The following is a 17,768-nucleotide window of genomic DNA, read 5'->3' on the forward strand; positions in this document are numbered from 1 at the left end:
ACCATCATTGACCATCATGTTGGCACACATGGTACAGTCATTGTACAAGCCATTTGTTGTGTTTGTTGTGATAAGCATATTGTGTTTAGGGACTTCCTTCACAATGTTTTTCATCTAAGAAAAGCACATAGACAGCCCTCCATGATTTGCATAAAGCGGTGTCTCACGCTGAGCATGTGTGTACTCAGTTCTCTCAGCAGCAGTTCACTCAGCATTTTTCATAAACCTGTACATGAACCAGCAGGTTTAGCCTTTAAATGTCAACCCTACAGTGTGTTTAACACCCTTTCACTTATCAATCACCAGTGACTGCAGAGAATATTTCAGAGGTAAAACAGGATGAAAGATAAACTGGGGTAAGATAATTTCAGTTATATAAGGGATTAAAGCCACAAAGAAGAAAGGGATGAGTCTCCTGTCATTATTGTGTTCAGAATTTGAAAAAAGAGTATTAACTCATATTAACACAGTTGTCTGTGTGCTTGCAACTTTGATTTGTCAACCTATTGTGGATAAATTACACACACACAGACACACACACACAGACACACACACAGACACACACAAACACACACACACACACACACACACACACACACACACACACACACACAGATTCACCACAAAATCAATCAGTCAAAGAGACTTTAGTCCTCAAGGCTGCCAGAAACTGGTTTCTGGTGTTTGTCAAAACCCTCTCAGAAAACCTCACTTAATCTCAGAAATCTCAGAAAACCTCACTTAATAATAGAGCTTGTGACTCCTCATTAGAGATTACTAAACATGAAGAAGACCTTTGTTTTTGATTTTTCTTCTTCAGAAATCTTCTGATGACCTTCCCAGATTTACATGTACCTTGTGATCCATTGCAGGGGGCCGCTATGTTCAGAAAAACTGGACTAAATGACCTATCTGTGTGAAAAGTTGTTAAAACTAGCTACACCTCAGACTACAAGACAACAACAATGTAAAAACATACTACGATACAAGTAAAAGTCCTGCAATCAACATTTTAAGTAAAAGAAAATAAGTGTTAACAGCAAAATATACATAATGTTTCAAAGTGGTTCTATATATTTGTAATGTGACCTCTAGTGGCGAGAGAAAAGGGGTAACTATTACTATTACTATTGCTATTGATTGGTTTACCAAACCTTAATCAAGTGCATTATCAGGCAGATAGGGAAATTATCATAAGAACTGTTTGTGTAAAAGTCATACTGGTCACAAGGTATTGCCTATTTCTTAATGAGGTCGCCTGTACTTCAAGTCTTCCAAAACAGCAACATGAATCAGAATGAAAACTCAGGAAGATTTTTCCTTCACTATTTCACCATAACAGCCCATCCGTGACTTGTCTTTACAATTTGAAGTGTAGAGAAGTCATCCTGTGTGGCATGAAATTTCAGGTTTTATTCATCCTCTGATCCTTAAGAAGTGGAGTCTGCAATGCTATGATGTGGGGCAGCCAAGATTTACATTGCACAGACATGTTGATACATTTGGAGACTAGCTCCTGGTAGTAAGCCGTTCCTACGCAATCTTTTCACAATTAGGCTTTTGTTTAACATTCCTCTCATGTGTATTAGGATGGAACAAATCTCACAGTGTAATCTCATAACCTCGGCAAGTATAATCTCCACTACGGTCAAATAAGAATATCTGTTGTGTAAACCAACTGTTTAAATGAGTGGTCATTTCACCTTGTGTCAGACATGTTACAGCATTTTTACAGTAATTTATTCATTTTCTTTTTTACAATTTATTCAATTTCTTAGTATAATCTGTAATTACCTGATAAAATACACTACACTCTGCACTTTCTCCACTGGCTGCTTCAGATTGTATCCAGACAACTGAATTTAATTAGTGGACTTGAAAGATGCTGGTGGGTAGATTTTGTTAGGATAGAGCCTGGCTAGCTGTTTCTCTCTGATTCATTGTTTAACACCCTTTCACTTATCAATCACCATTGTGTTAAACTAAGCTAACAGGCGCCTGGCTATAGATTCATAACTGTACAAACATGCAATTGGTATCATTCTTCTCATCTGACCCTGCCAGGAAGCAAAGAAGTGTATTTTCACAGTGACTTCAGGCACAAAGTGTTTACATTTAACCAATATCACAGTCTTTCTTCTCCAAAGTGCTTTTGTAGCGTAAATCCAAGCACAGGCTGGACTGCGGATGTGAACCCCAGTCTCTGGAGTGACAGTCAAGTGCTTCGTGAGAGAATAAAGCGAGGGAGACTCTTCATTCTTGTTATCAGAGAACAGGGGTTACAGAACAAATAACCCAGAGATTATGACTTTGGCATATTATTGTAGATCACTGGTGTATTGGTTTGAAATTCCTGTAAATGGAGGTAAGTGTGATAGCATGTATTGACATTGGCAGGCATCTGTTTTATGCTCTCATTAAAAATGGATTGATCGGCCAACTTCTTTTTGAGAAATGGAGTTTGTCACCACAGCTGCTTTTCTTGAGAAGTGTTGTTAATCTCTGTTCTTAAAACTGTAAACAGCCAAGGATTGTTATGGATGACTGACTCCTGTTTCGCAACTGTGTTTTTTCAAGTGTTTGCACAGTGAGATAAAGGACAGGAGAACAGCAGAATAAAGATGCATGATCTATTTAGATATGCTGTGCACAAAACAAATAAAGAGATGTAATCACAAAGTCTGCTACGGTACAATGACAAATTAATGTTCTGTGGTACATTTTTCACTTGTATGTGTTGATGATTTTAAATTGATATATTTTTTAAATAGAATAATTCTTTTTAATGGAGATTTTTTTCTACTCATGGATCTCTGAGTAGTATTATTAAGTTAGTTAATAATTATACTGCTTCCTGCTTTCTGTTTAAGTTTATGAGGCATGACAAACACATGGTCATGGCTATATTAGATAATTATTGATGATGGTCTTCGATGTAAGAAATAAATAATGCAGCATTTATAAATTACCAGATCAGTTTCCCTCCCATCCTTCCCTGATGAAATCACCCGCTGCTCAGCTAAAGAGGACAGCTGCTGGTTGCATCTTGACTCGCTTGATTCGGTGTTAATTTTGTTTTATAATGACAAGAGAGATACTCCATGACAGTGTATCAAGGTTCATGTAAGGATATGGACCTGACTCGCATTGAGGCTATGAGCAGCCAGTGCTCTTAATGTTACAGTTTTATATCTTGATTAATCACTGACAACCACTCTACAACCACAATAAACACACAAAGAAACAAGGTCAAGCCTGCTTCACTTCCCTCATATGAACTTCTATCAGGTCTTTTCATCGAAAGTGAAATTCTCTCTCTCACTTTGTCATTCCCTCTGTCTGTCCCATAGAAGCCAAAAGAAGCGTAAGATTACACTGCAGGTGACAACAGGTGGGGTTTGTTGGAAGATCTTAGCGAGAAACACAAGGACGCAAAGGTAGCTTGAGGCATTTACAGGCATTATATAAGTGTTAAAAGCCTCTCCTCTCTTACTTGCTGATTCACCTTCTCTCCTTACTGCACCGTAAATCTTCTCTCCAGAGCCAGTGAGGTAAGATCTACAAAAAACAACAATTTAAACCAGTTGATTCAGATTCCATGTCACAAAGTTGTCTTTAGAATAAATGTTATGCTTTTGAACTACATACTAAACAGTGATATGTTATAAAGATACCTTTGACCTCCTAAATATACCATTACTGTTTCTGTTACTGTTTAATGCTATTAATAATCATACTTTTTAAAGTATAGGACCACTCCAATATTTTCTATTGGTAGTAGTTGTAGAATATTTCATAATGTAAGTTTTCACTTACGTTGGTCACTAGATGTTATGATGAATGTTAAAATAATATGTCTCGTGATGTTTTGCAATCACCAGAGCTTGTATTTATTAAACTGTTATAAGTGAAATTCTGGATTTAAGTGAAACAAAGCTGAAAAAACTTTTACTCACAAACTTATGAATTAAAGCTTTTAATGCAATTTCTAATTATAATATATAATATTACAATTTATAAATTATATATAATATTAAAATAGTCTTAGATTTAAAAGAACTTCAGGGGTCTCTTAAGTTGGTTGATAAAAGATCCTAGATGGCTGCTGCACAGAAACATAGAAGCTCACACACATGCTAAGAAATATTATTTATTGATCGTACAAAATAATATTGGAAATGTAGGTGAAGAATTGTGCATTATTGGCATTTGATTTAAACATTTGATTGGATATTAAATTACTTTTCCTTCTTGTTTTTATAAGCAGTGTACACAACAAGCTGCCATTGAATTAATGGCAATTTTTGCTCTAATTTAGTTTTCAATTTGTTACCTTTTTCTATTATTTCATCCCTATATTACTAAAAAATATAGTTTGTTGTCAATTTCACATTAATTGCAACTTGACATGTTAAGGATTTCACACAAAAAAATGAAGTAAATTATATATGTGTTTATGCCTACTGTAAGCATACCTGTGATTAATCATGTCAAGTATTCTTACACTAGGTATGGGTAAGTTGTTAAATGTAACAACATTAAATAAAATGTGCCATAAATTAGGTTTTTATTCTTAATTTGGGCCCTGATCTCAACCCAACCCAACACTCGACTTAGACACTTGATGGTTTTAACTTTAATTTCTTATTTCTTAGTATATCTCAAACTTGCATGCAAAATTATATATAATATCAAAATTGTTCTGGATCTTCTTTTCTGTAACAGAACGCAAAAACCGCAGCAATGCCTGCTCCCGGTGTGTGTCTGAACATCATGGAGGCTCGTCACAAGCAGGACGGTTACGGGAGCTCCGCCAATCCTGAGGGATTCTTAAACCAAGACTACAAGCAGCTCAAACAGTACTGTCTCATACAAGGAGTGAGGTACATTGATGACATGTTCCCCCCTGACAGGAACTCCATCGGCCATGGGTTGCTGAGACCTTCTGACCTGGACCTTGTGGTGTGGCTGAGACCAGCAGTGAGTGTTTTTGAAAGCATTAAAGTGCAGAGGAAATCCAGCATCACACCAAATGTTGATGTTGAATCATCTGACGTAGCTAAGATTAAAACTTACAATATCATTTTACAGTGATTCAGTGTTTACCACTTTCTACTCAATCTGTCTACATTGTCTCCCTGTGTCTCTCCCGGCTCTCCCTAATGTTTGGAAGAGAGGGTGGGAAGGTTGTACAACATGTGCTCTTATACATACATATTCGTAAGCTCTAAGCTTTAGCTGATAGGGTTAAGGTGACATAGTAAACGGTGTCTTGGTAGCAGTTTAGCTAAATGTGTTTGTTCTTAACTGACATTTTTGTCCTATAACCTAGTTGATTAAGATGTAAGCATAGATATAGAGATATACAACTTTCTCTCTCAATAGTGAGGCCTACAAAATGAAAGCACACTGGAAGGAAGAAAACGCCTTCACATGAAGAAGACAAAAAAAAGCTTTGTAAGATGCCTACTTGATTTGATATACTCTGACTATCTAGCTGATTCTCAGTAATCCAGGTCATGGTATCTATACAAAGGTAACTGGACTTGCTTGTGGTTGTAGAAGACGTTTACCTCTCATCCAAAACTCAAACTCAAAATAACTTTAGGAACTTCATTTTTGTAAAAATGTCAGTTCTTACACAACAAATGGTCGGAAAAGTACAGCTTCTTAACTTCTAACTGACAGGTGAGGAGTCTCTGGTATTTAAGCTCTTGAGGAGTTGTTCACACCTTGAGAGTTGAGGTCACATTTGAGTCATTGGCCCTTGAAGCCTCATAAATCAGTTAAATTTAGGAATGCAATTTTTGTCCCCAAAATTTTACATTAAAGTTAGACGGGGATCTCTTCTTCATCTGTATTGTATTAAGATACACTACTATACTATACTATACAATTATTACGTTTTATTGACTTTCATTTTCAGAAAATTGCTCCTAATCCATCCTTCGTACTTGATGGGATCTCCAGGTTTGACTTTGGTCAAGGAGTACTTGGTAGGGAAATATCTTAATTCATTATTTTTTTTATTGTTGTGCTTAAATGTCCTTCTGATACCTTAACAAAAATGTTTTTACTCAGGAAACTGCTGGTTTCTTGCATCTATTGGAGCTCTGACCTTCCAGAATCATGTCCTCGGGCAAGTTGTTCCTCTGGAGCAAACATTTGATGAGAACTACTGTGGACTGTTTCACTTCAGGGTAAATGCACACACAAACTTGACACAAGTTATTATTGTTAGTGGTATATTTACATTGTGAGAACTGCAATGCTTCAAATGTCTGCTGATGTCCATGGGTTGTAGACTAAGGCCAGTCATTGGCTCAAAACACTTGAAGCTATGGAGCTCAGAGTTATAGTTTTGTGTGTATTTAATGCTTTACTAGCATGTACTAAATGTGCAGGCCTCAAAATATTCATAAAATTGGCTTTGCTAAATTTATTGGAAAGCAAGTGCTTTAAATACCTTTGTCAGGCCTCAAGGATACAAACAATAGCATACCATACTGAATGTAAATATGACTGTGTTAACAAAAAAATGCCACTGTGTGTAGCCAATGCTGTAGAATCAGTTTAAAGCTGCAATTTAACCTTGCAATCACTGCTTCATCCAGTGCTCTGGAGTACGGAGCCAAAATGACCAACTTTCACTTCCAAGAAAATTATTCACTGAAATTCTTTATTTAATATGAATAACAATATGATTTCTCACCCCACAAAAACAATTACTGACAACATATGGATACAGAACTTAAATCCTTTAACATTCAGTCTCATGTTCTACTTTCATTTTAAGTCATTTGGCAGTAAATGGATCTAATTTTCTTTAATATTTATAATCTCTTCAGTTCTGGAGGTTTGGAAGGTGGGTGGATGTTATCATTGATGACAAGCTACCGACAATCAATGGCAGACTGATCTTCGTCCACTCCAAGGACCCAAATGAGTTCTGGCCTGCTTTGCTGGAGAAAGCCTATGCCAAGTATGAAAAAAAACATGCATTCTTTCTCAAACATAAAGTAGTTTTGCCTTATTTCTCAAATAATCAAACAATCAAACAATATCACTACTTTTGTCAGGGTGTGTGGTTCCTATGCCGACATGTGTGCTGGAACTCCTGCAGAGGCTATGATGGACTTCACTGGTGGTGTCCACATGTGCATCCAGTTGTCAGATCCTCCTAAAAACCTGTGGGAGCTGATGTACAGGGCTGGTAGCTCTAACTCACTGATGGGCTGTGGTACACCTCAGGGGGTAAGTACTAAAATACCACGCAAACCAAACACCACAGATTCCTTTTTAATCTTTTTTGCAAAGTGCACGTAGCCTACTTATATGTACAACAAGACACTTAACTTCAACTTGGACAAAAAGACAGATTCAAGTTTAAAATATATTTCTCAACTGAATAGCTGCTCTGAAGGCAAAAAGTAGTTGTTAATATTTTAGATTCAGTGCATCCAAATAGGCAATAGGCAGAGAAAGACTGGTTTCTTGAAATGTGGAGAAATGATGACGTTGTCCTGCACAAATTATTAAAGAAACAGGTTTCATGGGGCGTCGTGTGGCGTAGTGGTCTAAGCAGGCGCCCCATGTGTAGAGGCTACAGTCCTTGCTGCAGTTGGTCCCGGTTCGAGGTCCGCATCGGACGGCCTTTGCTGCATGTCATTCCCCCTCTCTCTGTCTCTCTACTGTACTATCAAATAAAGGCATAAAAAAAGCCCAAAAAATACATACTTTAAAAAAAAAGAAACAGGTTTCACTAAAATTAATGGATTATAGATGGAAAGACATGGTAACATCAGATTAGTGGATCGCTGCATAAGAGAAATTGTCAGCATATCCAAGTTTCCTCCAAATATTTTTCAGTATTCCTTTTATATAAAGTTTTATCCTAATGAAATGTGGACAAACTGTAAACATACCACAACCAACCCATTTTAAAAGACTAACCTTCAAACTTCTTCTTGCTTAGCTTTGAAAAATACATTTATACGTTCCCCAATAGCTAGCATAAAATATCAAGGCAAAGCCAGCAGCTGGTAAGCTTAGCTTCGCACAAAGACTGGAAACATTCGGTAAAAGATAGCCTGACTTTGTCCAAAGGTAATAAAATCTACCCACCAGCATCTCTCAAGTCCGTTAAATAAACTTAGTTCGTCGTTTAGTTAGTCTGAGTACAATTTGAAGCAGCCAGTGTAGAAAGTGCAGCGAGTCTAGTGTTGCTTATTAGGCATTACATATTATACTAAGACTCTGAATAAAGATGAAAAAAGAAGAAAATGAATAAATTGCAGTAAAATATTTCTTGCTAATATTTATGAATATAACCCAGACACATATTAAAGAGATACAGCATGCTAAAATGATGAAATAGGTCTGAAAGAGGTTGGTATGAGCCCTACTCATACGTCCTCACAGGGATCAAGGTGCAAGGTGAATTCTCGTCTGAGTCTCAAGAGATCTGGCCGTTTTCTTCGTCCTCGTAGCTCAACCTACCTTCCAGTAACTTACTAACAGCTTTCTTCTGTCTATATCATTTTTGTGTCATGACAAATGTTTTTTAGAACTCAAACTTTTTATGTTTTGTGTATGAGTGTGTATGTATTAATAGAGATGTGTAATTTTTTTAAAAACCATAGATGAGTCAACTCTCAGCAATTATAAATGTCTTTGCTTATAGGAGACCTCCGCCAACACTGTACTACCAAATGGATTGGTCCAAGGCCATGCTTACACTGTCACAGGTGTCAAACAGGTAAAGGATTACACTTGAAACGTTGCACTTGGAACTGGAAGTAAATGTAATGTAATTTCTCTGATAGTGATCGTAATGTTGTGTTAACCTTATGCCTACTGCAGTTGCATTTTTACATTTATGGTACATAATCATGGTCCCTTCTTCTGTGATGATTGATGGTCAGATGATGAGCCAAGGGAAACTTGTAAACCTGGTGCGTTTGTGGAACCCATGGGGCAAAGGAGAGTGGAAAGGAGACTGGAGCGATCAGTAAGAACAACTCTCACTCAGTGACTGTCTTGCAAAGAAATACTATAGGTCTTTTTTGCTGTTGCAAAAATATTGAGATTATTTTCAAATGACAAGATAAGTGAAAATGTATTCATTGTCACTAACACACACAAACACACATTTTTTCTTTTCAAAATATTATCTCGTCAGTGGCATATGTACTGCACATTCCTGTATGTAATACATAAAAGGATAAAGATCATATGTATAAGGGCCATGAAAAGCATATTAAGCTGTCTTCTGAAAATCTCCCTCTGGTTATTTTAAACTGGTTTTACCAGTGACAGTAAAGTTATCCACTGTTAAGTCTTGCCCTAAAGGCAGCTTAACACTGGCTTTTCAATCGCAGTAAATACCACCTGCAAGGACCTTGATTTGCATATGTGTTGAGAAGAAAGGTGAGAGGCACAAGTTCTTAACCTCAGGGACATTAAGGTTGAAAACTACTGATAATAAAATAATGTCTTTCCTATTACTTAAATGATAAATTGTCTTCAAGGTCGTTGCTGTGGCAAACCGTGAGTGCTCATGATCGTAAGACGTGCCATTCAGTGGATGATGATGGAGAGTTTTGGTAAGCAAATTAGGTAACGATGTGGGAACCTTCTCTATGCATCAGAATGTTCTCTGTGCCAATCATGCACACCCAGAAACAAGTACGAATCAGTGGCTCTGAAACATAAGATATTAACAACTATGCTTAACAATGGCAACAAATAGAAAATTATGACTTATGAGGCATTGATAATAAAACATATTACATGTCTCTATATTCAAAAGAGAAAGACACATTTTAAATTTTAAATTATGTCAGTATGGTGGTGAGAATATATACATGATTTAAGTGTGATGTAAGGTAAAGCACTTTAGGCATTCTTTGCTGTTTGCACATTTTCAGACAAAACGTACATTGTGGGAAATCAAATTCACAACTCTCTCTGAGAGGGCGCTGTTAGTTGTCAAGTAACTTCTTTTTCTGAGGGCATGCTTTAGTTACTTGAATTTGATTCGGGCTGCCATGGGTAGCCTGTAGGTCAATGAGCAGAGGAGTGACATAAATCCTTTTAGGCTGATTGAAGACCAGAGGGGCCTGCCGCATTCTGGACCATCTGTAAGGGTTTCACTGTGTGTGAAGGGAGGCCATCTAGAAGAGCATTGCAGTAGTCAAGGCATGAGATAACCATGGCCTAGACTACTGCTGTGTGAGCGTGGCAGCTGACGTTCCTGAACTGCTGCGGAGAAGCACGCATGTGTGTTCACACCGGCTGCATCTCTGCTTTGTTGCTATTGCTGCAGCTCTATCTCTCTACATTGAGTTTGCAGGTTACTGGAATGTTGGATTTCTTTTCATTATAGATTAATTTCTGATCTTAGTTTGACAGAAAACGTCAGCAAAATGTTACTGTCTCCAATTGCAGCTGCTAAATGGTTAAAAAATATTTTTTCATATCTTTGACATATTCAGATTCAGCCTAGACAGAGAAACTATAGTGGAAGGTGTCAGTTTTGTGTAATGTTGCAGGTACGATGTGAATATGACATCAAGAGGTCTTTTCTCTGTCTATTTCTGCTGGGAGACATGCACGGCACGTGTGAACAATAGGTTCATCTTTTATGATAATCTTGTACTGTCTTTGTCAAGCATATGGTTTCATATCTCCAGCATCACATCCAGAAAAAAAACTATTTGTGTGTCTGAATTAATCTTTTGTTTTGACAGGATGACCATGGAAGACTTCTGTAAGTTCTACACAGATCTTGACATTTGCTGCACAAGTCCAGACTTCCTTGATGGAAACTCCTCTTCTCGTTGGAACACCTCCACATATGAGGGCAGATGGGTTGCAGGAACCACTGCTGGAGGATGCATGAATAACCGAGGTACTTACGGGATATCTGGACATAATAAAGACCTAAGATAATATAGAAGCTTTATATTTGAGTAGAATATCTTCATAGAATATCATTGTTGATGAATCGTTCTTCCTCATAAACAATCACTGAGCTAGCTAATTTTTACTTTGCTGTTCTGGAAGCAGGCTAAGCTAGTGCTCCCGAATTACCTGTTGATGTTTCAAAGACTGTTGTCACATTTGCTGCAGCAATGACAGTCCTCGACACTAACATTGTAAAATTAGTCAAATATTTCATAAAATGCAGGCATTAGGTGACCACAAGCAACAGTCAACACTTCCTGAATCATCAGAGGTTCAAAGACAAAACATTGGAACAGAGTTCTTCCTTGTTAAATACAATTGAAAGCCATAAGGGGAAAACCCCACAGTGTAAAGCAGAGATAAGATAAGACAAGGCGTCACCGTAACATGGTTTTACTTGGTACCTTATCTTGGTTGGACATCTGGTTAGCGTCATGCAACCAAAGAAGGACAGTTAAAAGTTGCAATAAAAACAATTCTGCTACAATGCAATGTAATACACAACTTCAACTCATTCAGCTTTCCATGTTATATACACAATAAGTAAATATTACAATGAGTTCATGTTGATGAGATTGATGTTCATCTAGCTTTGCTTTCAACTTTATATTAATACAACAAATAAACTTTGTTTCTTTTTTTGTCTACCAGACAGTTTCTGGACTAATCCACAGTATCGTGTCAAAATTGATGGTCCATATTCAGAAAAAGATGGCGGAAAAAACATGCTGGTGTCTCTCATGCAAAAGCCAGACAAGAGAAACCGACGCTTGGTCCAGAATGTCCACATTGGATTCTCTGTGTTTGAAGTAAACTTTGGTCTATATTGTTTTTCTATCACAGTGTGTGGATATGACATGCATACAATATATATGGGAAGTAACTGCAGTTGTCAAATCAAGTGAAAATAACAAAGAAACCCTGCTGTAGACCATGGTTTTGAGCATTTTGTGCCCTCATGTTGAATGTACTTGAATATATTCAACAAAAAGCAGGCAAAAAAAAAAGCTTCTATATTTAAATTTGTAATTTTTAAGATATCAGAGTTGATTCAATCAGTCACACCTGGTCACTGGTGAACAGTAAACATGGAGGCTGAAATCAGTAAGATAAAAGTTCAAACCGTAACACAGGATTGCTGAAAAAATGCAGACCATATATATTATCATAAATGGGGTTTGATTTGATGATTTGATTGATTTGATTTGAAATTCTTACAGGTTATGACAAAACAACAACAAAACATCAAATAATCATTAAAACCTTTAAAACTGATGATGCCACACTTTCCAAGTCTCAAATATTATTCAGGTTGGCTTATACACGTGTTATATTTTCACTGTAATTGGTAAACTCCCCTACTTCCAACTTTGGTGCAGCTTCATTGCTGATATTGTGCTTTCAAACAGTAATGAATGAGTATACAAACCCATGAGGGAATGGCCACAATTTGTGCCTGGCATGAAGTGGCAGTTTCACTTATGATTTCACACATGGGGCTTGGTCAATAAGAGTAATTGTAAGAATTTTAGAAGATTAGAAATGATAAGTGAATCAATAAGTGAATGGCTTTTAACATCAATAGTGACAGATCCACAAACATCTCAGGTTTTTTATGGAACCACATTCTAAAGAACTGAAGGATTGTCGCAGTAACACTGAAAGTAAACACAGTAAATGACCATCCAAAGTCTTTATAGGTTAAACAACATCTGGCTAGCAGGGCAGGTTTAAGTCTTAAGTCTGAGTCTGCTGTGCGACTGTATATGCATTTATTAGTGATATCTTGGTAGAAAATTTGACAATTATTAATTGAATTACTTGCCTTTTGTCCCCAACATGAACTCATCATACGCTGATTTCCCTCAAGGTGACTGAACAAGTAAGAAACTATTTTAACTCAATCACTATTCACAATACAGATTCTCCATCCACACAGTGTAGCTCTTTTAAATGATATAACTTAGATATAGATAGAGCTGAAATATGTGTTTATCATTACAGTACAAGACACAGAAGGGGAAGTTCCCAGCCACTTTCTTCAACACCCGCCAACCTGTGGCCCAAACGAAAGCCTACCTGGATGCTCGTGATGTGATGGAGTTCCTACTGCTAAAGCCTGCTGAATACCTGATTGTGCCGTCCACTTTCAGTGCCAATGAGACAGCCTCCTTCCTCCTGATCATCCAATCCAAAGCAGAGACCCATGGCTAGTATGCACACATTCTCTTCTCACACTTTGTTTGGCTTAAAAAATAACACATATGACACACACACAATGGTGCAAAATTATCCAAAAATAATCTGCATGGCATATGTCACACATTACTGGTGTTTATATTAAGAAAAAATATACAAAACACTAATCCCATGTGGAATGTCTTTGGTCTTTACCCACAGTGAGAACTCTGGTTACTATAATCAGGAGCCAGTTCCAGAGGTGCGCAAGATTTAACAATATCACAATATTGTTGGTTCTTATTATTTTTATATTGTGTTACATGTGTTATATAACTGTGTTATATAACTATATTTTATTGCTCGTATTATGTGAAATATGTTTTGCCACTTACATTTCATTTAGGGTAAAATTACTTAATGTTTCCTCATGTTTGTTTTCACTTGTTATTTCCAGCTCAAGCAGGTAAAAAATGCAGAGGAAGATGAAAATAAGAAGACCTTTTTCCGCCAGTACTCAGACAAGGTAATTTCTCACTTACATGTCTCACTTGCATAATTGTAACTACTGAGTTTAATTAATACTTGGAACCTTTCATTAAAACGTGATATGCCGCATCTACCAGTTTATCGACAGTTTGAAGCTGCACTCATAATTCTTTTATAAAATGAACATCTGTGTAAGGGGTCACTCTTTTTGAAACACACAGAGGATTATCACCCTCAGTGCTACCATGTATATTAGAGCTATAGGTAGAGTGAATGTTGGATTTCTATTCATCAGATGAAAAGAAACAAGACTCCAAATGAATGCTAATGCTGCTCTATAGGCAACTGTTTGCTAACATGTTAGCCATATTAAGTTTAAGGCTATATTATGTCAAACGTGTGATGTTCAGCTGGTGTTGTGTAGTTTTCTCTTGACATTAAAGGTTTTTTTTTTTAATCCATCTTATTTGTTTCCCTTTCATTGCTAGTATGAGGAGGTAGATGCTGAGCAGCTCCAGAGGCTTCTGAATGAAAAAATCCTGAAAGGTTTGGGCTATAAAAAACTCTCAAACTACAGCACAAGTGCTCAATGAACATTAAAATACATTGTACTAACCTTTTTTTAGTTCTGTGTGAGATTGCTGTGTTGCTGATGCTAAGTTTTCTGTTTGATATAGGCGACTTGAAATCTGGAGGCTTCAGCATTGATGCCTGTCGCAGCATGGTTGCTTTGATGGATGTATCCTTTAATGATCCATATAAAATTATTATGATTTGGTAAAACGTACACTATTTAAATAGTAGATTTGCACTTTTTTCATTGTCCTCTGTTGAAGCTACTTAAAGACTTAGAGAAAATTTCACACACAGTGATTGTAACTAACTCACATTACTTGAAGGAAAGGTTGGGCCAAGACGTGTGTAGCTTTGTTGCCTTAATGCTGAGTTAAAAAGACATCCATCACGGGCAAACTCAACAGTGAGGAATTTGTTCGTCTGTGGAACAAAGTCGCCACATACAAGGTAAATAGATCTGAGTCCTAGTTAAACAAGTCAGACAGAAAGATAATTTTTTTTTTAATAATATTAACATGCATTATTGTGTAGCAGCCTGTTCATTCTACCACAAGGGTGCATCTAGATATACAGTTGATATGGAAGATTATTGGTGTTTTCTTTCTTTATAAGGACATTTTCTTCAAGACTGATGTTTCACGAACCGGGACGCTGTCTCTGAGTGAACTAAGGAATGCATTCATGGCTTCAGGTAAACCAGCTTTGGATTCATTCATTCCTTTGATTATAAATTAATTGAATGGAACAAAAGCCGCTTTTATTATTATTATTATTATTATTATTATTATTGCTGTTGTTATTGTGATTACTGAATTCCAAAATAACTGAATTTGCAGCGTTTTCCCTTGAAAAAATATGTCATCTGTGGTGAGTGCATTAACATTTAAAAACTGCAAATCAGCTGAAAAAAATAGATGTAAGTTTAGTGACAAACCTGACTCTACAGTTTCCCTTTATTCAGAGACTAATAGCCTATTTCAGCTCATTCTTTTCTTTTATGCAATTTTTGGTTCACAGCGCTCATAGCAATGTTTTCAGTTGCAGAAGGCCAGCAGTACCTGCTCAGCACCAAACAGTAGACTGACAAAATTAGCAATTAGCTGGTATATAGTGGAACATTTAGTGGCTAAAGAGTAACATATTTAACTTGGAAACCAAAAATAGAGCTAAATGAAGATTGAGTATTGGTCGTACATTGGCCAGAAACACAACTCCGAATGAACATTAATGTTGATCCATAGCTACTGAATGTGTAGATAGGCAATTGTTTGCTAACAACTTCACTATATCAACTTAACAGGTTAAAATAACATTTTAGCAATGTGGTAACAACTTGTTTCCGCTGCCTCTTTAAAGAAGTTACTGATCATCTTTTTTTTCCTGAATTAAGATCACTCCCTAACATGCCATGTAGTACTGCTAACAAACCAACCAAAGGGGTAGTTTTGGGGAATAAGTTTAGAAATAGCTCAGCTTGATAACTTTAATAAGGATACTTTGGAGAAGCTTGTTTGGAGCAATGCAAAGCCAAGGTACAGGCCAGCGCTGCCTGAAAAGGGAAATGCTAGGAAAACAAAGTCATTCCCACTATTGTTACTATGAAGTCTCTTTTTGAATACTATTTTTTGTATTTTTCCTGTAACATTTTTATACCAAACAAAATGCAGTTGATTGGTAAAATCAACTAGCTAGAGGTTTGACCTTTTCTTTTTCATACATTTTATTTATTCATTTATATTTCTTTCGTTGTTCACGAATTTATTTTTGCTGTTATTAAAAGAAAAAATCTGGTATACATTCAAACAAGGTCAGACATGTGTGTTTGATGCTGACACGCATTTATGGCTAACTGTGGCCAACTGAGGCTAATTGTGGCTAACACAGGCCAAATTCTCACTCTAATTTGGTTTGTGAAAGGTATGTGACATTGTGCCAAGATATTACAGGAATAAAGTAAATTCCCAAACTACTCCTGAACTTTTACCCTGTAATGTATGTTTGTCAGGAATGAGGGTCAGCGATGACATGCTGAATCTGATGGCTCTGCGCTACGGTGCCTCCTCTGGCCACATGTCACTGGAGAGTTTCATCAGTCTCATCCTTCGTTTGGACTGCATGTTCAGTAAGTCAAGTTATGTGGGACAAATGACGACAATAGATAATACAAGTAATACGATTAACTGTCTACTATTGTTGCCTTGCAAATGAGTACAAATCTATATCCTCATACTGGAAAGATTGGAGGTTTTCCTACAGTATTAGGTGAGACAGTTTGTTTTTTTACAAATTCTGTGTTGCTCAACAGAAATCTTCACACAATTGTCTGATGGAAAAGCCATGAATCTTCGAGAGTCAGAGGTAATAAAACATTGTCAGTAGCTCATGGTTATAACTTTTGACACACACAGCTGTTGAAAAAAAAAAACTTAGATAGAAATGACACAACTGAACATAATTATATGTTTTCCAAGTTATCTTTCACAGCATTAGTAACCTGTCTCTTTCTTTATTTCCAGTGGATGTATATTTCAATGTACACCTAACCTGACATGGACAGTTGCCTGCACAATTCAACTGGAATTATACGAGAATGAAAGAGAATGTTTTCTTTTCATTTGCCAAATTGCATGAAGAACAAAATATATATCTCTCTGTGAATGAGTCTTTACGCAGTATGAACTGTAACTAAAGGGCATTTTTTTTTGTGTAACTATATAATGTGCCTCAACCAACACTAATGTGACAAAATAACATAACCAATGCTATGATATATAATGGATCATATAACCAAATTACCTTTGTAAGTTTTATGTTAGACTGGAGACTCTTCTTACATATCTACATTTATTTGTGCATTTGTGGTATCATTAGTAGACTCATGATGTTATCACTCTGTGCTTTATGAAATGAAAACATACAAACATGTTTAAAATTTCAATTCATGACGAGCTCATTTTAACTACCATGTGGACCATTTTAGATTTTTTTCAGTAAAAATAATGATAAAGAAAAAATGTTATCATATGTCATCCTTCTTTCTCACGACACTTCCTGCAAATTTCAATTACTTATCAATAGTAAAAGTTAATTATTAACATTTCCTGTTTGTTTTTACTCTGGTCGAAACTCTTAAACAAACAAAGCTCTCTCTTTTATATGCCCGAAAGTCTACATCACTAATCATGTAGACCTTGAAGATTATCCAAAGCTGTACTGTTTGATTTGACTGACAATTAAATAATTAAAATGAGATTGTTCAAGTAGGTAGTTTAACAGTGTAAAGCTCAACTACATGGAAAAACCAGCTATCGTATATGTTCAAGAAGTGTAGGGGTTTCTCTTTCAAACTAGATTCAAAATAGATGCTGCAAACAAAGACTGAACGCTAATTCAAATGTAGTTATTGTGGGGGATGTCACCCAGGTTAGGTCAGGTAATTCATTACGTTCGCATGAGGGTTTGTTGTTACCCCTCAAATGTTCACAGACCTGCTCTGAACATAAAAAACGTCTGCCCTCTTGTGGCTGAAAACAGTTCAAAGTCTAACCTGGGAATCC

At 36.5% G+C, this 17,768-nt stretch overlaps 1 protein-coding gene across 1 annotated transcript; it reads left to right on the top strand.

Annotated features, from left to right (window-relative positions):
• The first annotated feature begins 3,510 nt into the window (after window positions 1-3,510).
• On the top strand, window positions 3,511-17,176 carry LOC111225951 (calpain-1 catalytic subunit-like). The gene is made up of 22 exons (XM_022751016.1): window positions 3,511-3,551; window positions 4,726-4,980; window positions 5,927-5,996; window positions 6,082-6,200; window positions 6,849-6,982; window positions 7,080-7,254; window positions 8,684-8,758; window positions 8,925-9,010; window positions 9,531-9,605; window positions 10,752-10,912; window positions 11,620-11,777; window positions 12,839-12,850; window positions 12,973-13,181; window positions 13,369-13,408; window positions 13,604-13,672; window positions 14,124-14,181; window positions 14,313-14,374; window positions 14,590-14,658; window positions 14,824-14,902; window positions 16,217-16,333; window positions 16,517-16,569; window positions 16,728-17,176. The coding sequence occupies exons 2-22, from the start codon at window positions 4,744-4,746 to the stop codon at window positions 16,752-16,754; spliced, it is 2,085 nt and encodes a 694-aa protein (XP_022606737.1). The 5' UTR covers window positions 3,511-3,551; window positions 4,726-4,743; the 3' UTR covers window positions 16,755-17,176.
• The last annotated feature ends 592 nt before the right edge of the window (window positions 17,177-17,768 follow it).

Source organism: Seriola dumerili, unplaced genomic scaffold, assembly GCF_002260705.1.
Source record: "Seriola dumerili isolate Sdu_G_001 unplaced genomic scaffold, Sdu_1.0 BDQW01000149.1, whole genome shotgun sequence".
NCBI lineage: Eukaryota > Metazoa > Chordata > Actinopteri > Carangiformes > Carangidae > Seriola > Seriola dumerili.

Bases quoted from the DNA above. Each gene is read 5' to 3' on its own strand.
- LOC111225951 (XM_022751016.1), top strand. From the start codon at position 4,744: ATGCCTGCTCCCGGTGTGTGTCTGAACATCATGGAGGCTCGTCACAAG. The intron at 10,913-11,619 runs GTACTTACGGGA...TTTGTCTACCAG, and splicing joins AGGATGCATGAATAACCGAG to ACAGTTTCTGGACTAATCCA. The intron at 14,375-14,589 runs GTATCCTTTAAT...TGAGTTAAAAAG, and splicing joins GCATGGTTGCTTTGATGGAT to ACATCCATCACGGGCAAACT.